Source organism: Trachemys scripta, chromosome 24, assembly GCF_013100865.1.
Source record: "Trachemys scripta elegans isolate TJP31775 chromosome 24, CAS_Tse_1.0, whole genome shotgun sequence".
Lineage (NCBI taxonomy): Eukaryota > Metazoa > Chordata > Testudines > Emydidae > Trachemys > Trachemys scripta.
In genome coordinates, this window is record NC_048321.1 from 7,554,832 (window position 1) to 7,581,514 (window position 26,683).

The following is a 26,683-nucleotide window of genomic DNA, read 5'->3' on the forward strand; positions in this document are numbered from 1 at the left end:
ATGGCCCACTTTATGCACATGTGTTGTAACGCCACCTCTTTGCATCAGCAGATCTCAAAGTGCTTGACAAAGGAGGTCAGTATCATCACCCCCATTTTGCAGATGGGGAAACTGAGGCAGAGGAAGTGACTTGCCCGGTATCACCTAGCAGGCTAGTGTCAGAGCTGGGGCGAGAACCTAAGTGTTCTGAAGCCCACTCCAGTGCTCTAAACACTAGGCCCCATTGCTCCCTGAGGTAGTGCTAACTGGGGTTAGACCCACCCAGTGGGGGCTGGTAGAGAGTGGGAAGGAAGTCTCCTCCCCCAACAGGGAACCTACAGCTTCCCATTCTTTCCAGAGAAGGGATTTGTCACGACTCAAAAAGCAAAGCGGGGTTGAGCCTGGCCAGCGCTAGCAGGAGATGGCCTACTAATGCTCTTATAATGATTGTGCTGGCCCTTCAAAGCCCTGACTGAGACTGGTTCTGCCAGGCACCGCACAGTCACGGAGTGCGAGACAGGCCCTGCCCCAAAGTGCTGCCAGCCTGAATAGACGGGACAGGCAAAGAGTGGGAGGGGAAACTGGAACATGGAGAGGAAGTGACGTGCCCAAGTCGCTCAGCAGGTCAGTGGCAGAGCTGGAGTCGACTCATAGATTCCAAGGCCAGAGGATTGCTCCAAAGGAATTCCTAGAGCAGATCTTGTAGAAAAACATCCAGTCTTGATTTAAAATTGGCCTGGGATGGAGAAACCGCTGGGACTCGTCGGAAATTGTTCCAGTGTCAATTACCCTGTGTGTGAAAAACGTGCGCCTCATTTCCAGCCTGAGTTTGTCAAGCGTCAGGCCACTGGCTCGTGTCAGACCTTTCTCTGCTAGATTGAAGAGCCATTACTAAATATCTGGTCCTCATGTGGATTCTTCTGACTGTGATCAACTCGCCCCTTAAAGGTCTCTTTGTTAAGGTCGATAGATTGAGCTCTTTAAGGCAGGATTTCTAATGCTGTAATCAGTCTCATGGGTCTTCTCTGACCCCTCTCCAATTTATCAGCATTCTCCTTGAACTGCGGGCACCAGAACTGGACACAGGATCCCAGCTGCGGTCGCACCAGTGCCCAATACAGCGGTAAAATAACCTCTCTGCTCCTACTCAAGATTCCCCCGTTTATACATCCCAGGATTGCATGAGTCCTTTGGCCACAGTGTCTCACTGGGCGCTCATGGTCAGCTGATTATCCCCCACAACCCCTAAATCCTTTTCAGAGTCCCGGCTACCCAGGACAGAGTCCCCCAGCCTCTAAGTATGGGGTGCATTCTTTGTTCCCACATGCACACGTTGACACTTAGCTGAATTCAAATGCGTATTGTTTACTTGCGCCCAGTTTACCAAGCAATCCCGATCACTCTGAATCAATGACCTGTCCTATCCTCCTCATTATACCCCGCTCCTCAATTTTGGTGTCATTTGCAAACTTTATAAGGGAGGATTTTATGTTTCCATCTATGTCAATAATGAAAATGTGAAGCAGCGGCGGGCCAAGAACCCCAGGGACCGGTCCCTGGGGGACCCCACTAGACACACACCCATTCAATGGCAATGTCACGTTTACAAGCAGTACCCAGGTGGCCTGGTGTATGACTAGTCATGCTTTATGGCACCTCTAGCCCCTTCCAAATGGAGATCTCAGTGCACTTTGCAAGCAACTGAGCAGGGCAGTGGGTATTACCCCGCCCCCCTTCTGCAGCAGGGGCAACTGGGGAGCAACGCCTGCCCTGCAGGGAAGCTAAGCAATCACAGTTCTGTTGATCTCACAGCTCCTTGGAAGTGCAGGCCAGCACTGCCTCATCCACATTGTGCCCATGGTCGAACTTCCAGGCCCGCCCTCCTGCCTCCTCCGCCTGTAGTTTGGCCACAAGACTGTATTCTGCCCCCTTAATAAGCCATGGAAAGGAATTTGGTCCCTGTTGTGTCTAGACTCCAAATCCCATTTCTCCCCCTACATCTTTTATTATTTCGACGTCCAGTCCGCTGACCAACAGGGGGCAGTACAACCCAATTGAAATCAAAACACAGCTGTTGCAATCAACGTGGGATTGGGAAAGTTCCTTCCCTAAGACACAGTTGGTGAGGAGAGCCAGGGTGACTCCTTGGCTATTTTACATATAATTTAAAAATGGTTCCCCGTGATTTCATGACATCAGTAGCCAGCGTGCCGATTATCCACCACGGCTACCCACGTGTTCTTTTCTACTCTATTATTATTATTATTATTTTAAATCCTTAAGGGCAACTGCTTCTTAGCACTGATTGAAACATCTGATCTTCTTTTCTAGATGGAAAGTGCCTCCTATGTGTTGGAATGAAACAGGCTGAGGAGGGTCCACGGGGCAGCGAATAGAAGGGGAGACAGGTTCTTGGAAAGAAAGGATGGTCCAGTGGTTAGAGCACTAGGCATGGCTATGGGAGTTGGAGACACTGGTTCAGCTCCCGCTTCTCTCCCCCCACCCCCACCTCGCCAAAAGATCCCGTGTGACCTTGGGGCACTAGCTGCCAGACTACGTGCCCAGAGGGTTGGGCAGGGGTTGAACGTGGCCCGTGCTGCCGTGGCAACGCCGCTATTTTTAGGCACGTAGCCATCTACCCGTGCTGGGAATTACACTCCCATGCAGGGTCTCTCCGGGGCTTTGTTGCCTGTCTGTACAGTGGGGATAACAACCCTCCCCTGCCTCCCAGAGGGGTTGTGACAATAAATGCATTATGAGGGGCTCAGGTGGGGCCCAAATGAGTGTCTAAAAAAAGACCAATGGGGTGGAAAGTGGAGTCATGTGATGGCCAGTGGGAGAGGAAGTGGGGGTCATGTGATGGCCAGTGGGAAGGCTCACCCCATCAGGGTGCCTTCCTGTGACTGATCATAGCAGTCCGTTCAAGTTCTGCCTCAGTTTCCCCTACATCCTCTCTAGGCCAAGTTGCCCACCTTCTCCACCGCAGATCAGACCAACGGTCATCCCCATCCCCCGCCCTCGCAGAGTCTAATTCAAACCCTTCCAGGCATAATTACTGCAGTTTTGACCTTCAGGAAGCCAATTCTCCAACCCCTCAGGAATAAGGCAGGTTAGGATGGAGCAGTCCTCCAGGGCCTATCTCCAGGCTGCCCATCCGAGAGTCCATAATCCCTCTTCTCCCGCTCCGGTGCCCCTACTCCAGGGTCTCCACGCCTTTGGCAATTCTCCGGGATTCTTGTGCTCTTCTCCAGCAGCCCTCAACTCAGGGCTTCCACTCCCCTGGTCCCTCTGCCTGCAGGTCACGGGAACCTCTCTCTAGAGTCAACCCTCTTGTTCGTGAGCTCAGCCTGCGCTGGTTCCCCCTTTGCACCAGCCATCTCCTTGCCAGGGCTGCCTTGCTCTGGACAGCTCTCCAGGAACTCTCTTCTGGTGCCACAGCACTCTCTCATCAGCTGTCTGGACTAGGTCTCTTCTCCAGCAGCTCCTATCTCTCTCTCAGGACTCCGGCAGCCCTCATCAGCTCCCGGTTGCTCCTTCCTGCTCCCACTCTCATCTACTGCCCGGGTCTTACCGGGTGCCTTCTCTCAGACTCCATCAAGAGGCAACTAACTAGTCCCAGGTGAACTGGTCCCCTTCCTTCTCGAAGGGGCCCGTCTCCCGGTGGCAGATGGCCAGCGAGAGTGCCCAACAGATAATCTTGCTATTCAAATATGGTCCATGTTATGAAAAGGTTTGAAAACCCTACATCTGTTGTATCCACCCATCCGCTCTCCTGAGCGCCAGTCACCGTGGCTTAGAGTGACCAGATGTCCCGATTTTATACGGACAGTCCCGATTTTTGGGTCCTTTTCTTATATAGGCTCCTATTACCCCCCCACCCCCTGTCCTGATTTTTCACACTTGCTGTCTGGTCACCCTACCGTGGCTCCTAGGGGCTGGATGGCTGTGTCTGCACATTCCAGCGCTAAATCGTTCAGAGGACTGCACGTACCCAAGCCAGTTTTACCTGGTGAACTCTTTACTGGTCTGCTTAGCGAGGCAGCACTCCCCCTGCTGCCCAGCGAGTGGGGCCCAATGGCTCCCCAAGGAACCGCACAGTCGATCTGAAGCCAAGTTGGCACGGTGCTCCAGGAGCAAGGACTGCGCCAGCATTACGCAGGAGCATGACGCCCTCGCTTCTGTCGTCTTGCAACGGCCTGAGAAAATATCAGCTACCCAGCAGCTTCTGCAGGCCGGAGTTTCTATGAGCTGCAGCCATGCCGAGCGCTCAGCAGGAAGGGAACAGGAGCATAAAGCCGGGCAGTAATAGCACGCGCTGTGTCCTTTGCTTTGGGTCTAGGGACATCATCTTGATTCCCTGGAGCGAAGGGTTTAGTTACTAAAATAGCCTCACCTTATCCGGAAGCTGCAGTTACCCACGGCTGTAATAGCGGTTGGCAAAGGTGAATTCATTGAGATGCCCTGCAGTCCTAGTATTGTGAGTGGACCCATTCAGCAGATCAGTCCACTGAGGCACAGAAAAGTGAGGCTGCCATGGGGTTACCCTGGGAAGAGACCCCAGCAGTCCTGGCTCCCAGTTTCCTTCTCTGACCCCTGACAGCAGTTGGTGAGAGGTGGGTCCCGATCCAGCAGGAAACTGGAGTGAGCCCAATGAACCATTTCCGGTGAGCCAGGGAACAGAGATCAGACAATATCGACTTTCTGTCACTCACGGGCAGAATTGGTTTCAGTGAACAAGCTTCAATCCCGCTAGCCATCCAGCTCCTTCCTTTATCCTGACTTGCAGCGCCCCCTGCTGGTCTGCCTGGGCAGAGGCTGGGGATAGAACCAACACTTCTGTGTGCGCACCTTTTATTTTTTTAGTGTGAATCCACTGGGGACCAGAGTCAGAAGTGAAAGGCTGGGCCCTTGCCTTAGCCCCCTGACCTATTGCTCAGTAACAGGCATGTTCCAGGGTATCAGTGGCTGGGCTCCCTTCTATCGTCCTCTCCTGTCCCCTCTTCCTCACTGCAGATCTGAGTGCGGAAGGAGAACTCAAAATTCACTGCCAAAAGGATTCATTAATGCAGAGTTAAGGCTGCCCCTTGCTGCACTGTGTCCTTCTAGCAGGCCGAGTTCACCTACCACTCAAACCTCTGAAATCAGGAAATTCAGAAGTAAGGTTCACCCCACCCCACGCCCTTAACTCTGCCCCTCTTTGAGCAATGTCACAACCTACCCCCCACAGCTATCACAGCACCCTACCCTTCCAGATGATACTGAGCCCCACAGCTTCCCACACAGACAGTCCAACCTGCTCAGTCTGCATTGATTTAAACGACCTAGAATTTTGTCCCAGTCTAACTCCGGTCATTCCACCCTGCCCACTTGAAACTCCCCTCAGGCAGCTTCTTACAGATAATGTTTAACTCCTGAGCTGCTGTGTCTTGTTGCTGTGTCCTGTTAAACTATAACACTCCGCCCCAGAGGAGGCTGCATTTCAGTGATGGGTAAAGTAAATGATCTGTCTGTTTGGTACTTTATATGGCCCTGCATTGAGTGGACTCACTGCTAGTGCACCCCCTTGTGGTTGGGCATCACATGGCAGGCTCTCCGCACCTAGCACCCCCCAGCCAGTCCAGCCCTGTGGTGTTCTGCCTCTTCTTGAGACTCTGCCCTCCAGCCTGGTCTCTCTAAAGTCTCACCCCTTGCAGAGCGTTGATGTCTCGTGCAAACAGTGTCCCACACAACTCCAGTTATCAACACTGCACCTTCCCAGCCTCGGCTCCTCTGCAGTTCCACCCTTCTCTCAGAGCAGCGGGTTCCCCACGTCAAAACCCCAAACAAAACAAACCAACCTCCGACCATCCGGGCTTGAGCACTGGGTCCTGCTGGGCTCTCCTCAGCTCCCTGCTCTGGTTACAGGATAACGGCCTTGGAGCCTGGGCCCTTTCCCAGGGCCTGTCTTCTCTCATCCAGCTACCCTATTGTCCCTTTCCCAGAGCGAGGGAACCCTAATCCCCTCGGAGTCCTGGCTCCTTCCTCTGTAGCTTTCACTCCCTTCCATCCTGAAGAAGGCCCAGCTGGCTGCAATAACAAATTCAGCCTTACCACACACCCTCCCGGGATAGCCAGGTGGGCTAACGCAGCTTGAAGACTCTTGTTAACCCTTTGTTTACACGGGTGGGGCTTACACCCCATCACTGTAAGATCTGAGCCCATCACAGTCTCTATAAGGCTGTTAGCCACCTGGGAGGCAGGGCAGGGCTGCTATCCCCCTTGTACAGGTGGGGAAACCGAGGCACAGCACGACTCTGTGACTTGCTCTAGGTCACCCAGGGAGAATGCAGCGGACTAGGGAATTGGACCTGGGTTTTCCAAGTCCCTAAACTAGCATCCTAATCACCGCTCCAGCTTTCCTTTCTAGAGAGGAGCACATTCTTGTCCCTATGTGACCACTGACACTAGGTCGCTGGGTGCTGTAGAATGGACAACTGGGCCCGTTGGCTGCGGGATGCTCTGTAAAGATCCTTGCTAGCTGGGATCTTTTAGGTAGGAGCCACTTGTATCCAAACGCTGCATGTGCCCTTCCTGCCTTGATAAATCTGCCTCTGAATTCTTGGGGTGGGTTGTTTTGTTTTGTTTTTAATCCAGCTGAAAGAAAACAAATTCGCAAAGCGATTTGACTGGCCTGGGCTCGGAGCCTGGCCAGATTCCTCGTGTGAAGTCCCACAACACAAACATTGTTGGGACAAAGTATTTAAGGAGCTGAGAACATCATCCAGGGCTGGACTGGAGCCGCCTCCCGGAGCCACCTTAAAAACTGCTCGCCCCTGTCGCACAGGCAATCGTGAGTGGCATGAGGTCTGTGTTCTGAAGTCAAGTGGATAGTCTGCGCCTTTCCCCTCCAGCTGAGGAAGAGAAGGGTGGGATCCTCTCTGGGGCATATTTATTATCCCCCCCCAAATCAACTTTTTTCCTCCCCCCCAAAATCACCTGCCACAACTCTGTGCTTTGGAAGATGCTTCTCGCTTTAATCCTCCTGCAGGGTTTTTCCCATGCCCTGGCTGCAAATCATGGTAAGTTGCATTGCTTATAAAGACATGGATGTCGGGCTCAACTCAGCCTTGCCACAGCTCTGGGTGCTACTGGCTGGCTCTGGGTGCTACAGCGGAGGGGGTGTGTGTGGGGGGGGTGGCTGGATTTTTTTTGTGGAACCCCCAAAGAGTGCAGCACTCTGTTCCTTTCTTGTGTCCACAATGGAGCTACTGTTCCAACTCCCATGGGCCACTCAGCCTTTTCTTTTGTCTGCTTTAGAAACCAATTTCCTAAACAAATGGCACACCAAATGCTTTGTGATGCTTTCCAGCCAGTCACAGACGTGAACAAACTCCGCTTACAAGTACCCCGTAGAATTTCTGCAAAGAGCCTGGGTTACTAGTTATTCCCTCCAGGCCTGATCCTGCATCATCAACATCAGTGGGCGCAGGATCGAGCCCTCAGGTCCCTGCTCCAAAGACATTACGCTGGGATCAAGGGCGCTGGAGCAATTTTTATAGTGGGGGTGCTGAGAGCCCTTGAACCAAACTGTAAACCCTGGATATATTGGAAACCCCTGCAAGCCAGGGGGTGCGACAGCACCCCTAGTTCCAGCACCTATGCTGGGATCCCCGACTGAGCTGTGTGCTAAATTGAAGCAAGTATCCTTCAGAGCAGGGGTTAAAGCCGAGAAGGTGTTGAGAGAAAGTGTTCAACAAGCAGGCTAACCGTTGGCATGCCAAAGCTCTCTTTAAAGGCAGAATTTGAGGCACCCCCTTAATCCTAATGCATTTCGCAGGGGCATTTCTTCCGAGGTTACTTATTGCGGATTTCTTCGCTGGCTGTCGAAGGCTCTAAATCTCCTTCAGTATTTGTGCCCGACTCCTGTTGACTTACACAGACACTGCAGGAGCCGGTTGATTTATCCCCGGTGATTGTGCTTTAAAAATATAACCCAGACTCGGTGAGCTGTAAAATGCCACCAAAAATGTAAATATCGGCCACAGGTTTATCTCTACACCCCAAGGCCCTTTAGGAAATCGCAGTCCCTTATTCCAGCAGCCATATCCCCATCATGATAAGAGCTGAGCCTTCTGGACACAGCACTTTCCAGGATCGGGGCCGGTGGCCGATACCAAGACCTAAATGTCATGGAGGTTGCTGCGTGGGCTTGGGTGACTGAAGTTCTGCATGATCAAGGGGATGTTCGCTGTAATGAATATGCATCCAGGGCTGTGACCCTTTTTGGTGTCAGTGAGGTTGAGTGTGTCCTGTATGTGTAATTCACCCGGATTTATGGGCTTTCGGGGGCTGCTCTATGATGCTTGAAACGTTGGAGTCTTTAGAAAACTGACCCTAAAGGGAAGTTGTGCGAATCCAAAATTGCTGTGATATGGTCATAACAAGTTTAAATTTGTTAGTCTCTAAGGTGCCACAAGTACTCCTGTTCTTCTTTTTTTGGTCATTTCCTGGGCTCCGCAATTCACCTTTCAATCCGCAATCCGGATGATTCATTTATTGAGCATAGCGGGCCGTAAAGAACGGTAACCGGACACTGTGCAGATGGCCTGACTCAGGCCAAGCTCAACGGGCTGCGTAAAGATTTTAAGATATTATTTAAAAACATAAGGCCGTTGGGGGTGTCAATGCTGAAATCTCTTTGTATCAATGGATTAGGATCCTGAGGGTTTTTCACTGCTGGGTGGAGCTAACCCTGGGATTATGTTATAGAGAGTAGACGTGATATGTCGGGTAGATGAATTCTATTCTTTGCTCAACAGTGATCAGTAGCTAAAACGGTGCGAGGGCAGATGCAGCAAGCGGGCAGAGTAGTAGACTTTATGAAAACAGGTAATAAGGACAGCTGGACAGAAAATGCTTGGGATTTTCCCATGGAAAGTTTTGACTTTTCGTTGAAAAATTTCAGCTGAAAATTGCCCCCAAAGTAAGTGTGTGTGTGTTGTGGGTGGGGTGGGGGGGAGTGTTGAGGGAAAAAAAACCCCAATGGGTTTTGGCCAAATATTTTCAGTTTTCCGAAGAAAAATAAAAAAAATGTCAAGGGAAAGCAGACACGCGCGACAATCATTTTCGTTGATTCAAACCCCAATTTTCAGCCAGACCTTTAAATAAACCTGATTTTAGCATGAAAAGGAACTCGCCAAGTCCCAGAGGACGGGACTGTTCCCAGCGACTGTGGCCGGGGACTCTCTGGTTTTCATTTGGACAGTTCCCCCTGGAATCTTTTCATCGAGAGCCCGATCCAAAACTTGCTGCAAGCCAATGGAAAGATTTCCATGGGCTTCGGATCAGGCCCCAGATCGGTCTCATTAGCCCAAGCCTGGGAATCCCTTTTCCTAATGGCCTGACTTTTCACAAGCCTTGGAGCGTTGGGTTTGTGCAGGGGAACGCTCCTGACAGGTCTGTAGCAAAACAGTACTAAGGCAAACAAATGCCACATATCGAGCCACATAGGGCCCGAGCCTGCTCTCACTGGCGTTACAGGCAAAACACCTAACAGAGCAGAGATGTATTGTTTGTTTCATTTGACTGCTTTAAAACTTAGGCCAGATTCTGCTCTAAATTACCCCGGGTTAAATCTGGAGTTGCTCCACCATCTTCAGTAGCATTACTCTGGATTTACACCCATGTAAACAGAATTTAACCCATCATGCACAAAAGGAGACGCAACAAACAAAAGTAATAGGCTTGCGAAGCATTGCCACCTCTCGTCCCAGAGCTGGGCTCTGCAAACAAGCGGTTCTACTATCTGAGCACCGCTGGAGACGCACATGAACGTCAACACTGTACCGTCACGGCTGGGCCCGAAAGGGTTGCGACGCGCTAATTCCTGCGAAGAAATGTCATCTCATCAGCTCGCATGCTAGTACCAGGCCAGCCGGTGCCCCTCTTACCCCGCAAGCGAGCCCACTGAAATCAGCCAGGCTGCTTGGGGTGTAAGGCAGTAGGCAATGTTAGTCACAATGGGAGAAGGAGAGGGGATTGTACTGCTTTACGTCGCCACTGGTGAGACCGACGCTGGAACGCTGCGTCCAGTTCTGGGGTCTGCACTTTAGAAAGGATGTTGAAACATCGGAGCAGGGGCAGAGAAGAGCAACACACACAAAAATTGAGGGCTGGAAAAAAATATCTGACAGCGAAAGACTCGAGCAGCTCAATCGGTTGAGTGTATCAGAAAGGAAATCGAGAGGTGACTTGATGATGGTGTAGAAGTACTTTCACGGGGAGAAAACACTGGATACTCTTAATGTAGCTGAGAAACGCAGCTCAAGAACCAATGGCGGGAAGCGGAAGTCAGACCAATTCCCATTCGAAGCAGGGCAGACTTATTTTTTACCAGAGAGGGGGATTAACCAGTGGAACAAACCGCCTGGGGAAGTGGTGGATTCTCCAGGTCTTGAGGTCTTTATAGCACAACGGGAGGCCTCTCTGGAAGACCTTGAGTCAAACACAAGTTACTGGGCTCAACACAGGGGAACTGGGAGGAATTCGCCGGCTTGGCTTACACAGGACGTCAGACCAGGTGATCTAATGGGCCCTTCTGCCTTCACAGTTTCTGACTCTGATCCTTATAATTTACGTGGGTATTTCTGGGGGAGGCCTCTGTCTGGGAGGTGAAGATTCACCCCAACGAGAAGACATGCGTGTGGTTTGACTGGGCGGCAAAGGGGTCCAGCTGTCCCTGGTTAGCATTAAGAGAGGATTAGGAATTAGATTAACCCCATAAAGTTTATTTCCAACAGCGGCCAGTACAAGTTGAGAGCGGAGCGCAGACGCTGAGCCCGGTTCTCCACTGCCCTGCCCCTCGTGGTGGCCTTTGCACCAGTGCAAAGTGCTAGTGAATTAGAATGAGCAGCTGGGGGCTGCTGGCAGAGACTGTCCCAAGGTGCAGGGCAGGCAGAGAATGGGTCCCTTTGAATCTTTGGCCCTGGAGTGGAAAAGCACAAAGGAGCCCATGGTTCTCTCTGCCCCCAAATGTCTCTTTAAATGTGTTTGCCAAGCTGGGGGGTTAATTTTAGCTCAAGTCTCTGCCACCGGGACCTGCTGCCCTTTTAACAAGACAGCCACTAATCTCGCCTAGCCCCTGGCTCCGTTTCAGCTTCAGTTTCTCCTTTTCTGACCATGTCCTTTTTGTTTGGGCGCAAGAGTTTTAGGGGTAGTGGGAGAAAGCGGCTCAGGGATGGGGCTGAAGGCAAGTGCCACCCCCAGGTGAATGTGTCTTACGAAAGCCCGGAATTATAGCCCCAGCTAGGAAAGGTTGGGGTTTTGCGCTCATGCTTGTAGCTCCAGAGGTGCCCCGTTCCAGGGACGCCGACTTCCCCTCTGCCCGGTGGGTGCTCGACCCCCTCCCGCCCCTGGCCCCGCCCCGGCATCACCCTCGCCCCGCCCCATTCCACCCCTTCCTCAAAGTCCTCGCCCCCATTCCACCCCCTTCCCCCAAGTCCCCGCCCCTGCCCTGCCTCTTCTCCGCCCCTCTTCTGAGTGCGCCGCGTCCCCGATCCTCCCCTTCCCTCCTGGGAAGTCCTAAGCGCCACCAAGCAGCTGCTAGGCAGCAGGGGGCGGGAAGCGCTGGGAGGAGCAGGGATGCAGCGCGCTGCAGGGGGAAGGAGGCGAGGATAGGGAGAGCTTGGCTGCCGGTGGGTGCGGAGCACCTGCTGATTTTTCCCCATGGGTGCTCCAGGGCTGCACCCACGGAGTCGGCGCCTATGTCCCCTTCGATCCCTAGCGTGTTGGCCAAAAAGAGCAGCCGTCACAGGAGCAGGGCCGAACGTGCTAGCCAGGGTTTGACTGTTTGCTCATCCTGCACCGGGAGCAGGGTGACCTCTTCCCAGCCTGCTGTTAGAGGAGCAGTTAAGCAAGGCAGGGCACTTCAAAGAGAAAAGGAGAACAAAACCTGGGCAACAATAGGGTCTGGTCCATCGCCCCATTGAAAGCCACCCTCTTTTGACTTCAATAGATGTTGGCGCAACACGTTTGATCCCAAAGCTCTTTGGGGGAATTATTTCCCCACACGGAAAGGCAGCCACTTCTGGGGTGGAACCTGGCAGTTCTTTAACAGCCGCATGGAATCTCATTCAGAAGAGGGAGTGAAGGAGGATACTGATTGAGACCACACGGGTGGCAGGATGTAAAGGCAAGGGGTTGGATTTGTCCTGGACCCTGGGGGAAATGCTCAGGGGTCTTTAAGGCTTACAGGTGGGAGGGGATATTGAGGCAGACTCAGTGTTAGTTATGCTGACGAAGCGCTTTTGTTTGCTTGCTTTGCAGGTTCCCACTGGACATATAAAGGTAAGGTTGGAAGAGGATTTTATTCTGGGCTTTCTCCCATTCAGTTCCTCCTCTTCCAGGCCCCAGTTCCCTTCTGCTAGCTCAGCGAGGCAGGCTGCAACGCCTTCCTGCCAACACCATGCCCACGCTGGCTAGCAGGTGGCAATGGATGGTGATTGATGTTGCCCCTCCTCCTACTGGGGGTTGAGTGCACTATTTGTGCTGCCAGCCTGGCAGAGAGCTGGGGTCTCCCCACAGACGCCACCTGCTCATGAGATGCTCAGAGCAAGGAGGCCTGGCCAATCAGGGGGCGCTGCAGAGCGTCTCTTGGCCTGTCCCTGGTCCTTTCCAGCCAAGGAGCTTCGAGTGCTTTGCAAAGCCTCAGTGATTAAACCCAGCACCCCATGCGGGAGGGTGGGGGGGGACACACATTACTTCCATTTACACAGGGGGAAAGGGAATGACTTAGCGGTAGACCCAGGAATAGAACCCAGAGATCCTTGCTCCCAGCCTCCTCCTCTAACCACTGTACACCACCCTCTTCCAGAGCGGAGACGAAAACTCAGGAGTCCTGGCTCACTGTGTGCTCTAACCACTAGACCCCACCCCCCTTCCACAGCTGAGAAAAGAACTCAGGAGTCCTGGCTCCTAGACCCTGCTCTAACCAATAGGCCTCACCATTTCCCAGAGCCAGGAACAGAACTCAGCGGTCTGATTCCTACTGGCCTCTGTGGGTGTTGTGCGTATCCTGCAGAGGGAGAACTGGACGCCTGGGTTCTGTCCCCTGTTCTGAGAGCACAATGTGGTCTAGTGGTTAGAGCAGGGTGGCTGGGAGTCAAGATTCCTTGTTTTTTTTTTCTCAGCATTGGGAAGGGGAGGGTTGGAGCAGGGAGGCCTGGGGCTTCAGGACTCCGGAGTTCTGTCCCCAGCTCTGGGAGGACAATGTGGTCTAGTGGTTAGAGCAGGTGCACAATGACACAGAACTCCTGGACTCTATCCCAGGCTTTAGAAGGGAGCATGGCCTTGTAGTTACAGCAGGGGAGTGATTCATCTCTTCCACAGCAGGACAGGTCTCCAGGGGTCCTGACTCCCGGTCCCCTGCTCTAACCACTGTACCCCAGACCCCAGTCCTTACCCAGTGCTTTAGCCCTTGACCCCTGGCTTTGCGGGAGTGTTAGGCCTCCTAGATTCTCCCCCAACAAGTTCCTATGCTAGAATGGCCCCATTGTGTTCCCGGGGCCCTTACGTAACAGTGCTAGATCCACCATCCAGATCGCCAGCTAACTGCCTCCAAGCCTAACAAATCCAATTAGCACAGAGCCAGCACCTATCTGAAAGTGCAGCCCAGAGCCAGCTGGGCACGGCTGATCCCATCGTACGTAATCCCCACCTAAGCTCGGGCCCTGAAAGCACAGCTTTGTGCAGGAACCTGGAAAGGGCAGCAGCAGGAACTCGTTTGAACCCGCGCTCGGAGGCCTGCCTGTTACCCAGCGGTGGAGGGGAGGGGGGCAGGGAGGGGACTTCGGCTGAGCCAGCAAGCCCATTTGCCCCAGCAGACCCAAGCCACGTATGAGACACCTGTGCTTTTTTTACGTGGCAGGCATGGATGTGGAGCGCCCTAGGCCCAGAGGCTTCTGGGAGCTCCTAGCAACAGCCAGACGGGGCACCGAGAATGCCTGTATTTTGTGGGTATAGCTGATTTGGAGGTTCTTTGTTTTCTGGGTAACTTCAGGTCCAGGGCCAGTGGAAGAACAATGGCGCAGTGGCAGGAAAAGCAAACAGCTTTATCTGTGCTTCCCCGGTTGGAAAATGTTTCCAGCAAACTAATTACCATAGCAGAGATTACATTCAGATGCAAATAACTGTGGGGCTCTGGCCTCCCTTCCCAAGCTGGGTCCTTCATACAAAAGCCTCCTCATTCAGCCAGCGCTGGAGAAAACCCGATTTGCCTTGTAGTGGCCTGGGTGAGGCAGAGTCGCCTTTTAAAAGCGGCATAATTAGGCTGGGTCCAGCCCTGCCAGATCGGGACACTCACGGGAAAAGTGAAACAGGCATAGCCTAGACAGTGACGTGCGTTATTATAACCACTTATTCACGGTTATTTTGATTTTTGGCATTTTCCTGAACAGAAAGAGAACTTCTAACCAGGGCTCTCGCGTCCAGCTCCTCAAAGGTCTTTAGGCACCTAATTCCCCTGGTAGATAGCTGAGTCCAGGTGATTTTGCCACACAGGCCAGAATTTGTAAGTGCTCTGCACCCATAATGAGACCAGATTTTCCTAAGCGATCAGGGTGCTTATCAGCTGTTGAGGTCTTTGAAAACCCAGCTGGGCATGTCACGGTGGGAGCTGAAAGCTCCTGGAAATCCGAATCCAACGGAGGGTGCTGAGCGGTTCTGAACTTCTGCTCCAGAGCGCCTAGGGAAATCTGGCCCGTCGGGAAAAACACAGCCATACGAAGCAGATTATTGTGACTGATGCAGCCACTGGAAATGGTCTTGGTGCCAAACCAAAGAGAGGCACCAAAGAGCTTCACGTCTAAATCCAAACTGCCTATAGAAACCCTGGCTAGAGCTTGTCTCTACTGAGCGTTTTATCGGTCTCCTGTCCGAGCATCTGCCAAGCACCTCATGGCCCCGCCCTTTGGAAAGCATCATTCTCCCCATGTTACGCTCTGTGGTAGTCAGGACTGAACCCCGTTGCCCGCGTCCCTGTGCCTAGCCGCAAAGCCAGCCTTTCTCCTGACATAGGACTGGTCCTTGCACGAGTGAAGTGAGGCATGGCTGTAAGAGCTTGGTGCTACGCAGGGGAGATTGCGCGATCCAGGGGTTACGGCAGGAAAATGGGAGCCAGGACTCCTGGCTTCAAGGCCCAGCTCAGGGGCGGGGGCGGGAAAGGAATCTGGTGATTAGAGTAGGGGACTGGGCGTCAGGCCTGCTGGGGTATCCAACTTACTGCTGCTGCGTGACCCAAGGAGCAAGTCACGTCCCCTCTCCGCGCCCTCATTCTTCCCCCATGGAACGGGGATTGTCCCGTCCAGCTGCAGCTCCTGGGGGGCTTTGAGATTCCCCAGATGGGAGGCGCTGCTGAAATGCTGAGCGTTGTCACGGCCACAGCTGTGTATGGCGCGTCGTACCGAGGGCGGGGTGTGAAATCGCGCTGCCGGGGCCAGAACTGGCCCACGCACAAATCTAGCTGGTAGAGACACCTCCCCTCCCCCTCCCCAAGGGGCTTGACCCCCCCCCTGCACTCTCTGTTTTCAGGCCCCCACGGCCAGGCGCACTGGTCAAATGACTACCCGGACTGCGGGGGGCAGGCCCAGTCCCCCATTGATATCCAGACCAAGTCTGTGCAGCACGACCCGGCACTGCCGCCTATCGAGCCCCAGGGATACCGGAGCCCTGGGAATGGGGCCTTCACCCTCCTCAACAACGGGCACACAGGTGAGGCTGCAGTTGGGGCAGGGCGGGTGTTACCCCAGGAACGGAGGGGCATCACCAGGTGGGCTGGGACCCTCCTGTTTCTCCCTAGGAGCCTCGAGAGCACTCTCTGTGCCTTCTCCGTGCCCCTCCGCACAATCTCACTGCTCAGAGCAACAGTCTCCTCCTTCACACCCCCAGGCCTGCCTGCGCCCTCCCCTTGCCAGCCTTTTCCATCCCCCTCCCTGCTGCTGGCACAAGAGCCCCCTCCTCTGCCTGGGAGTGCCGGGTGAGGGTCATGCACTGCAGACCAGCCGGCCCCAGTCCCAAAGTGGGGCAAACTCGCCCGCCAGGCACTAGACGTCACAGAGCCCAGTGCAGCGAACCCCCTTGGCAGAGCTTCCCCTGCCCCTCCAGGATGGGCAGTGGGGAGGGACAGCCCTCTGGAGAAAGAGGAACCCAAATCAGTGCACACGGGGCATGGCAGGGTCTCCCAGCCCCACTGCTCAGCCCCTCGCAGCCCAGTGCATCACCCCCAGCCTGGAGCAGGGGCGAGTGAGAGAGGTGGTGTGTTGGGGGGGGTGTTGGCATCTAGTTGTGACTGGGGGTGTATGTGGAAAGGGGAGCATGTGTGTATGTGTGTGTGGGGGTATGATAGGATGTTTGTGTGATGTGTGTGTAGGGAGGGGAGTGTGTATGACAGAGTGTGTGCACAGAGAAGGGTGTGTGTGGAGATTGTGTGTTGACAGGGTGTTGATGTAGAGAGGGCAGTGTGTGTGAAGGGCATGTGTTTGTGTGGAGTGGGCCCATGGGAGGGCGCGTGCTTGTGTGACAGGGTGGTGTGTGTGTGGCGTGCGAGTGTGGGGAGGTGCATGTGTTTGTGTGGAGTGTTGAGGAAAGTGGAGTGTGTTTGTGTGTGCGTAGGGAGGTGTTTGTGTGTATCTCTGGGGCGTAGCGGTGCAGGGGTCAGGGAGGGCGGAAGGAGTGTCACAGCGTTGCCAGCACTTGTACCTGTCTGGCAAGTATTGGGATATTCAGCGTTGGAGGCAGGGCGAGATGCGAGACTCTCAGCTTTGGCGAATAGTTTCTAGCCCACCTAGTTCTGGAGACCAGCTTGAGAAGCTGACCCCAGTGCTCCCAGGGATCAGAAGGCAGGAAAAGACCCTGCCCCTGATTGTTTGGGTCATATCTCCTGCTGTCGTGGGGCCGGCTTTGGCATTCTGAGGCCACGGACTCGTCCTGTTTGAACACAGGGGGTTGGCGATGCGGGATGCATGAGGGGGGCCTCTCCTGCACCTTCTGGCTCCTTGCCCAGATCCCAAAGGTCTGCACCGGTGATAAGGACGCCTTTCCCTGCACCGCACGCCCTAGCGTTCCTAGTGGGATGGAGACGGCCCAGCACGGCCTCATCTCTGCTCCCCGCCGGCCAGAGCCTCCCAGCGGGCATCGGCAGCAAGGGCCCTAGGATGTACAGGGTTGGGAGACTCCGTGCCGTGCACTAACATCCCCTGGGCGTCTGTCCCCGCAGTGGAGATGTCCCTGCCCCCGTCCATGTTCCTCCGGGGGCTTCCGCAGACCTATGCGGCCGTCCAGCTGCACTTCCACTGGGGCAGCAGGGGGCAGACTGGCGGGTCAGAGCATCAGGTGAACGGGGAGGCTTTCCCTGCCGAGGTGAGTGTGCTCCTGCCCCAGGGTTGGGGGGCCAGAGGGCAGTTTTCTCAGTGCCCTATTATCCTCTCCCTTCTTAGCCAGACCAGCTGGGCAATTGGGGCCAAAGCTACCCCGGGTGCAGCTCCACTGAAATCTATGGGGTTACCAGGTCCCACCCTCCCCCCAGGCTGCGAGACCTCCCCTAAAGCCAAAGGGTTTTAATTGGGGATGGAGGAGGAACCAGTTACTCCCTCTGTGCTGGTACCATCTGGTGGATAATCCCCACCCAGCCAGGTCTCCCGTTGGAGCCGTGGCCGGGGAGATTGTACCTGGAACTGCTGCACTGGGGCTGGGCGATTAGAGGGATCGGTGGAGGCGGGGGGGATTAGGAGGAGAAGAAAGGTCCTGTTCTACCTTCCGGAAGCCACCAGTGCTTAGCACTAAACTGCTTAACGCTTGGGGAGAGTCTGAACCCAGCCTCCAGCCGCCAATACGATCAGCCCTGGTGGGGCTAGCACAGTGCATTTACCCCCTCTCCCACTGAGCCCCCCCGGGACGACCGTAGGCAAGTCCCTTCCCTTCCCTGTGCCTCTGTTCACCCCGGGAGTGGTTGGTGCGTGGATACATTTGCTAATGGCTGTGAGAGGGAAGGGGGCCCCCAGAGACTGCGCCTTTAAGAATATGCCCCCCCTCTCCCCACAGCTGCACATTGTGCATTACAACTCAGAGAGCTACGCCAACATCAGCGAGGCCAAGCAGCGGGCGGACAGCCTGGCCGTGCTGGGCATCCTCATCGAGGTGAGCTCCCTGCCCGTGACCCACTGAGGCAGGGCAGCCCTGGTGGGTCCTACAATGCAGCCAGCCTGCGGGGAACGGGGTAAAGCTTGTATAGGCGACAGACAAGCTTTCTCAGGGGCCAGACCCCTGGAGACTACAGACCATCACCAACTTCCCCCGTCCCGGCTCCAAGTGCAAGGTGCGCCCCTCCTACCTGATGTAACGTAGGCACCCAGCAGCCAGCGCTGGGTCATTTAAAAAAGCAATCCTACCAAATCAAACCATTCCACCGCACATACACCTCTTCCCCTGGACAGAGCGTGCAAGAGAAAGAACCCCATGGGACAAATGCGAGTCACGCAGCTCAGTCCAGGACTGGCAGGGCTGGTGCAAGAAAGTTTTGCGCCCTAGGCAAAACTTCCACCTTGCGCCCCCCCCAGCCCTGCGGCAGCTCCCCGCCCCCCCGCCCCTGCCCTCAGGCGCCCCCCCCCCCGCAGCTCCCCCCCCCCGGGGAGCTGTGCGGCAGCTACCCACCCCAGCTCACCTCTGCTTCACCTCCTCCCCGAGCACGCCGCCCCTGCTCTAATTCTCCTCCCCTCCCAGGCTTGCGGTGCCAAACAGCTGATTGGCGCCGCAAGCCTGGGAGGCGGGAGAAGCGGAGCGGCCGCTGCGCTGGGAGAGGAAGTCAGAGCCGCACGTGTCAGCGCGCCACCGGCAGCTCAGCCCAGGAAAGCTGTAAAAAAAAATCGGGGGCACTGCTTTTTGGTGCCCCCAAATCTTGGCGCCCTAGGCAACCGCCTAGTTTGCCTTAATGGTAGCACCGGCCCTGAGGACTGGCAGATGCTCAGAGACTGCCGTGCCGAGGTGGTTCTAAGACCCCAAATAGAACAGAACGGGGCAGGCCCCCACTCAACCAGCCATATAACTGGGCCATCCAGCCTTGGCATCGATTGTGAGCTTCCCTCCAGGGGCTCAGTGCTAACCTACAGCCTCTTGTTCTCCATTCCTTCCATCAGGTCGGCGACGTGGCCAACCCTGCCTATGACAACATCTTCGATCGGCTGAAGAACATCCAGTATGCAGGTGAGGCCATCAGTTCCCAGGCGGGGTGTGGGGCCTGGCTGTGGTACCGGGAAAGGAATTGTTTGGGGCGGCGAGGGTGAAGCTAAGCGGATGGGATGAGACTGAGCAGAGGACAGTACAGGGTAGATGTCAGGGCACATTTCCTAGCAGAGAGAGTCATTAGATCCTGGCACAGACTCCTAGATTTTATGACCAGAAGGGCCCCTTAGACCATCCAGGCTGAGTTCCTGTATCACACAGGCCAGTGAATCTCCTCCGTTATCCCGGATACTGGGCTAAACACACTTCTGGTCTGCTCCAGAGGGGCATTTAGTCTTCAGCTGCAGCCATCAAGAGACGGAGAAATTCCCCGCTTCCCTGGGCAGTTTGTTCCAACGGTTAACCACCCGCACTAATAAAGATTTATGCCTTGTTTCGGCTTTGAATTTGTCCAGTGTCAGTTTCCAGCCAAGGAAATCTCGCTCTGCTAGATTAAAGAGCCCTCTGGTGCCTGGTATTTTCTCCCCGCAAAGGCACCTGTAAGTTGTAATAATTCACCTCTCCAGCTTGTTTTTGGCAAGCGGATAGCCTCCTCTGGGACAGGGCGTGAGATCCATGGCTAGGTTGGGATGAGAGCTGGGTGTCTCCTCCTCTAGGCGCCTTTGATAATGCCAGCCCTGGTCTTTCAGCTAGACTGGACAGAGCCTAGATTGTGTAGAAGGGTAACTCACTGCCAGCGCGCCCCCTCACAGGTGGGCATGACATCGCAGAGTGTTTCCCCAGCTGATACCATCCCAACCCTGCAGTGGCCACCATCCCCTGACTCGGCCCTCTGGCCAGGTCACACATGGTCCCAGCCTTTCCAAGGTGAGCTGATTCCCAGCTGCTGTGTTGGGTCTTCAGACTTAACAGTCCTTTGCACCTCTTCCCACCAGTGCCTCCCTGCCACCTCCCTTGGAAACCCAGGCCCTCCTTCTCCACCTGGTTCCCTTCCCACCCAGAGACCCTGTAATAAACAGCTATGGTCTGTCTGCTCAGACCCTTGGCTTCCTCCCTGGCCTACGTCCTAGCCCAGCCTGCCTCTCGGCCTTTCCACCAGCCCCTCTCCGGGCACGCCCCTCCGCAGACCCCAAAAGGAAAACGCAGCAGTCCCAGGGAACAAAGCACCCTGGCAGTCCCGTGCCAGGCCTACCTGCCCAAGGAAGGCTCTGCTGGTGTCTAGCAACCTCCGGGTAGCTCCAGGTCTCCTTTCAAGGGACTAGCACAAGACACTGCTCCAGTCAGCCATTCCTGGGCTGGGCTTTTCCTCTTCCAACCCCTCCCTCCAGGCTTGACACCTCACCCAGGTGTAACAGGTGGGGCTGACTAAGCTCACAGTTTCTCATTAACCCTTTCCCAGCCAGCATGGGGGTCTGTATATTCCCGTCCCCATCAGGAACAATCCAGCAAGCCTACACAGGACGTTCTCCGCACTGAAACATGTCTCCTGCTTTAACCAGCCGCCTGGCTCGAAGGGTAATATCCTGAGTCTAGGAGTGGGTCTAGACCCAGCGCTGGGCTACTGCTGCAGAGAAGGAGCTGGGGCTGAAAGCAGCATGTGCAATTGGGTGGGATTTAACACCCCTCCTTATTCGCTCTTCACGCTGGGCGGGGTGCTGATCAGGGGATGGAGGGGGTAGGGTGACCAGATGTCCCGATTTTATAGGGACAGTCCTGATTTTTGGGTCTTTTACTTTTATAGGCTCCTATTACCCCCCACCCCCTGTCCCGATTTTTCATACTTGCTGTCTGGTCACCGTAGGAGGGGGAGCACCGGGATCTGCATCAAAAACCACCCAACGTTCTAGGCACTCACTCAGGCAGCAGACACGACCCCTTTAGGGCTTTGGTGGCCAGGAGAAGAGACCCCACCCTCCCTGAGCCTCGTGGGGCCGTTGGCACCTGTGCCAAGTGCGTGTGGAAGGAAGGGGGAAGAAGGGTGGAGAACAAAGCTCCAAATGTTGGCCCCCAAATTTGCGTCCCTAACACGGTCCCCTCCGGCACCCCTGCAGGTCAGAAAGTCTCCATCCCGCCCTTCAACGTTCATGAGCTGCTGCCCGGGCAGCTAGGCCACTATTTCCGCTATAACGGCTCCCTGACCACGCCGCCCTGTTCCCAGAACGTGCTCTGGACCGTCTTCCACCAGCGGGTGCGGATTTCCGCCTCCCAGGTACTCGCCGTTGTTTGGGCAGGATGCCCATGGGGCTCAGGGGTTCTAAACCAGCTGCCCCATTAGCATTCAAATTGCCCCAATGCCATGAGTCACGTACAGCTGGGGGGGGCGGGGAGGAGAGACACCCCAGAGACTAGACTAGAGCTAAGGGGGTCGGGATCGTCTCTTCACTGAGCTGTGGAGAGTGTGAAAGGTGGTCCCAGGGCGGGGGAGGACATCTCTTCACCATGCTGTGTGTAGGGGGCAATCCAGGACTTGGGGGGCATCTCTTCCCCATACTGTGCATGTGTGGGGGCACCCCAGGACTTTGAGGGGGGCAATCTCCTCACAGCTCCATTCTCTTCCAGCTGGAGAGGCTGCAGGGGGGGCTGTACTCTACCAAAGCTGCCAACTCCTTGCCTGTGCCTCTGGTGGACAATTACCGAGCCCCTCAGCCGCTGAACCAGAGGGTGGTGTTCTCCTCCTTCCCCGTGGGTGAGTGCATCGGGCCCAGCTGGGGGGTAGCTGCAGGGCCTGGTGAGGGGAGAATAGGGCCCCCCTTAGATTTCAGCTGGTCTGGGGGATCTGACTCCTGTTTCTCTCCACAGGACGTCACCCTCTCATTAAGACTTCGGCTGCTACCTACCCCCCCAGACCCCAGCCCAATTGCAGCAACCAGTTTATGGAGCGATGCCCCAAGCTATATCCAGGTAGAATCCAGCTCCAAACACACTGGGCTCTAACCCCAGAGCCAAAGGGCTGGTGGTAGCATTAGGGCTTCTATCTTCCTGGCTGGAGTCATTCGACTAGACTATGCCACACAGGAGAATACGCTAATGAACTGGCCGTGTGGCACCGCTGCCCTCTGCTGGAGGGAATTAGAACTGCTCACCTGCATTTCATGAGGCCTGTACTGCACACAGCGCCTGGGGACCCTCCGATAGAGACAGTGGGCTAGGATTTTGGGTCAGGAGGGTCTGAGTTCTAGCCCCATTGTCACCATGCTGTGGCAGCAGGACGACAACTGGGAGGTGACAGGAGGCCACGTGTTTGTCAGAATCTACCACAGGACCAGAGCCTGGCCTGGGCCCACATGGGGCGTTAGAGATCGTCAACATCTGCCTCTCTCTTCTCTTGCAGGTCCCTCAGCCTACTCTGCAGGTATGGCCCTCTCTGTTATGCATAGTGGGGCTAGGAGGGGCCCATGGTGTATGGTCACGGCAGACGCACAGAGACTTTGGATAACACGCAAGAACCCCAAAACAGAGAGAGAGAAAACAGGCTGCTCCTTGAGGCACAACGACCCCCCCCTAAGCTGGCTCTGTCCAGACTGACTCCACTTGCTGCTACTGCCAGCAGGAATGCCCCCCTCCCCTACACCCCTCTTTCTTAAAGGGATAGCATGCAATTCCAACAGTCCTCAGCAGAGCACATCTGCCACTCATCGGCGATAGGGAACAGTGACTCTCAGCTGGGCAAAAGCCTGGGGACCCAGGAAAGTGCAGCTGGGAGCCACTGGAATGTGCTGTCACTGGGAATGACTGGGACCCTCAGGTCACTCCATCCCCTGCTCGCACTCTTGCCTCAGAGAGCCCCCTCCCCAAGCGCAGCCCTTACCCTCCCCTTTCCTTCCTCGGGCAGGTGAAATCGTTGCCATCGTTTTTGGGACCCTCTTCGGCTGTCTCAGCATCTTTCTCACCATCCACTTTGTGGTGAAGAGAATACGGTGAGTGGGGCGCGGACCACGGGCCTGAGCCCAGTTATAGCCCTGTCCCTGATGGTGCTGTCTCAGCTCCCCTGCCCCATGTGGGTGGGTGTGTGTGTCAGGCTGAGGGGAGAGGAGGGGGCGGGAGCTGCCGAAGGGCAGAGACCCTTAAACACCTGTAGCTTCCAGATCCCAGCCAGGCTCCAGCAGCCTCTGTCGGCAGAGCAGGACAGTGCCTGGCAAAGACCCCCGGCCAGAGCCCCAGCTGGTGTAAATGGGTGTCACTCCCTTGGCGCCAATGGGGGCAGAGCCCCAGCTGGTGTAAATGGGTGTCACTCCCTTGGCGCCAATGGGGGCAGATCCCCAGCTAGTGTAAATGGGTGTCACTCCATTGGCGCCAATAGGGGAGAATCAGCTGTAGCTCCACTGGAGCCAATGAAGTGATGCGGATTTACACTAGTGGGGTCCCCGGCACCCCATGTCCCCAGGCTGTGCAGACATCCCACAACTCAGATCCCCTGAATTAGGGTGTCCCGCACCCCCGCCCAGCTCCCCAGTTATTAACCAGAGCTGATCGCAGCAAGGGCGCAGCCTAGGTGACCAGCTGCAAGAACAGGGTAGCCGCAGGGGGAGCGGGCACATAGTCCCTGGGGAATTGGGGTCACTATGGGGGGAGTAGGTGCATAGCCCCTATAAGATTTGGGGTTGCTATGGGGGTGGAACGGGCACACAGCCCCTATAGGATTTGGGGGTTACCTTACCATTTCTGCTTGTCTCTTCTTCCTGAGCCAGAACGAAGAGGATCCGGGAGCAAAAGGACGTTGTGTTCAAATCCTCTTCCAGCCGCGCAGTGTCAGGCGACAGCCACCGCCCCTGAACCCCACAACTTGCCCCGACTCCTCTGCCTCGGCCCCCGTGGGGCAGCGACACAGACACCCCAGGGGCCGGCAGGCCTGGAGACGCGCTAGGCAGTCTAGCTGTAGGAGTAACGCCCATGCAGCCTCAGGAGGTTTCCCTTAGGGGGTTACCTCCCACCCAGCCTGGGGAGGGCACACACAGCCGCCCCCGCAGGCACCGGGGCCCATCCTGCCTGGGGCTGGGAGTGATTCACAGCTGTTCCCATTGGCTGCCTGCTGGGTGGCTTCTGTGAGACGAGTCAGTGGGTCTCAGCCCAGTCCCCGTCACACAGCACAACACAAGCCCCCGTCACACCAACCCACCAGCAGGGCTGGTACTAACCGGACCCCTTGCCAGCAGCCCAGAGGTCTTGCATATTAACCCCTCCACCCCAGTGTACCTCTGCCTCAAGGCCAAGGCCCATGAGCAGGGCAGTGGGGGCTGGGGAGGGGAGTTTGCTGTGCTGCTTACCTGGGCTGTACCTGCTCTGTGGTTTAATTGGGTGTCAACCATCATGCCCGCAATGAACCCCCCAGCACAGCCTGGCAAAGCAGCAATGCGGCGTGAGGGCACCATGCGTGACACACTGCCATTCTCCCTGATGCTGGCGTGTTGCAATGCAGAGCGGGTGTGGTGCATGGCACAAGGACGCTGTCTTCCCTGACACTGCAGCTCGCGGCTCTAACCTCCCCAGGCTGAGCGAATCCAGCAGCCCTCGCCCTGTGCCACTCCCATCTATGTCCCTGCCCCCGGGCTGTCAATGCACCGGGGAGAGGTAGCATCTCTGGTGCTTTGCAGCCTGCTAGCAAACGTAGCAGTTCGGGGCAGGCAGGGTTGTTCCCCCGATGCTGGTCTGGACACAGTGGTTCTAACTGGAAATAAAACGCCTTCTCAGGCCTACCACGGAAGAGCCCCGATTCGCTTTGCTCTGCTGGGATTCAGGGCCAGCTCCTCAGCGGGACCAGCATAGCTCCGGGGCACCCCGTTCTCCACCGCTGCACACGGCAGTGTGAACTCAGGCCCTGATCCTCAAATTGAGGCTCCTAAATTCTACTGATTTCAAAGACCGTTGGGAGCCTAATTTACTTTGAGGACCTAGGCCAGGAAAGGTCACACACGGCCAGTGGGAGAACCAGGAATTAGCCTAGGAGATCTGGGTTTATCTCCCTAACCACTGGACCATCCTTCCTGGAGGCTGTCCCTAACCAGCCATTTGGAAGGTGCCAGCATTTCTAGGAGTTGGATGCAAGCCTCTCTGAGCATCAGGGCTTGTCTACACACAAAAGCTAATCCGGAATGAGGGTGGGTCTGAATTGAAAGCGGATTAACTATTCCTGGTTAACTCCATGTGAGGACGCCCTTAAACCAGAATAAGAGTGCCTTATTCTGAATTGGCTTAATCCAAAATGGATTCTGTTCTGGAATTACTCACCCCACAGACAAGCCCTCGCAGAGACCTGAACTTTTACCAAGAAATTTGGCAGCAATGTTTGCAGCCCCGGTTGTTCTTCACGCAGGCCCAGAATGAGTCTGTTTCCCCTCCGGCAGGGAAGAGATTCATCAAAGGCAAATGGATCCTGAAAAAAACGCTCCTGGATGAAAACCCTTGTTAAAAAATAAAAGCAAGCGACCGTGTTCCTTGAAATCCCAGCACAATCTTCTCCGAGGAAAGGATCCGGAACAGTGCGCGCAGTTCTGGTCTCCCCTGTTTAAGACAGATGACTTCAAACTGGAACAGGTGTTGAGAAGGGTGACTAGGATGATCCCAGGAATAGAAAACCTACCTTAGGAGCGGAGTAGCAGCAACTGGTTAGAACAGAATTCAGGGAATCGAACCAGGACTCCAGGGTTCAACCTGTGGCGTACGGATTGCTGGTTAGAAGAGGGTGTCAGGACTCCTGGGTTCTAGTCATGGCTCCTCCATGGACTTGCTTGGTGAACCTGGCCAAGTCGCTCCAGCTGTTGCTGTCAGAGCTTCCCCCTCTCCAAGAAAGGGTTAAAACTAACTTACATCCCACTGTTCATCCCTTAAAGCTGCAAGGTGCTTAGAGATCCTCAGGGAGGGAGGAGGAATTACTCCCTTTTCAGCATACGGGGCAGTCTCTCCTCACCCTGGCCCGGCTGGGCCGCTCCACAGCCAGGCCTGCCTATTTACCCATTGTTCCTAAGTGCTGCCCTGTCCAGCAGCACAGGGTGGTTGGCCAGGGGGTCCCTGCAGCCCCCTTTCCCTGCCTGGGGCACAACCCACTCTCCATCACCCCTCTCTGAGCCACCCTTTGCTGTGCAGCTGGGGTGGTTGGAGCCTAGGAGGATCACACCAGCCTGAACCAGGGGCTGGTCTGATCCCCTGAAGAGAGAAGCTCCTGGGTAACCAGGATTTGGTATCCAAACATGAGGCTGAGGGGAGGGGGTGGAGGGATAGATCAGTGAACCTTGCACAAGCCCTGTTGGCAGCTCCTCAAATGCCCCCCGCACCTGCCAAGGTGGGCACTGCAGAACTCCTGGGCTGCTTTGTAACCAAGGACCCCAGCCCCTGGCCTCTCCAAAGCGCTGTGCCAACAGTAGCCTGGGTTACCGGCTGCTAGCACCACAGCCAGTGCTGGCGCCAATGCCCATGGCAAGGCGCACGTGGGGCAGAGCGAACAGGGTCCCTGGGAGAAACTTACCAGCCTGTGCTAGGCAGGGGGGCGGCCGAGAGGATC

General features: G+C 55.5%; 1 protein-coding gene across 3 annotated transcripts; it reads left to right on the forward strand.

The window, feature by feature from the left end:
* Nucleotides 1-6,830: 6,830 nt before the first annotated feature.
* On the forward strand, nt 6,831-25,616 carry CA14 (carbonic anhydrase 14). 3 transcript variants are annotated; one of them, XM_034756913.1, is made up of 12 exons: nt 6,831-7,037; nt 12,283-12,303; nt 15,544-15,723; nt 17,228-17,370; nt 18,052-18,147; nt 19,143-19,209; nt 21,240-21,397; nt 21,748-21,874; nt 21,988-22,089; nt 22,520-22,540; nt 23,021-23,105; nt 23,877-25,616. In XM_034756913.1, the coding sequence occupies exons 1-12, from the start codon at nt 6,980-6,982 to the stop codon at nt 23,959-23,961; spliced, it is 1,143 nt and encodes a 380-aa protein (XP_034612804.1). In that variant the 5' UTR covers nt 6,831-6,979; the 3' UTR covers nt 23,962-25,616. The 3 variants fall into 3 exon arrangements, with proteins under 3 accessions (XP_034612804.1, XP_034612805.1, XP_034612806.1); XM_034756914.1 differs by lacking the exon at nt 21,988-22,089; XM_034756915.1 differs by lacking the exon at nt 21,748-21,874.
* The last annotated feature ends 1,067 nt before the right edge of the window (nt 25,617-26,683 follow it).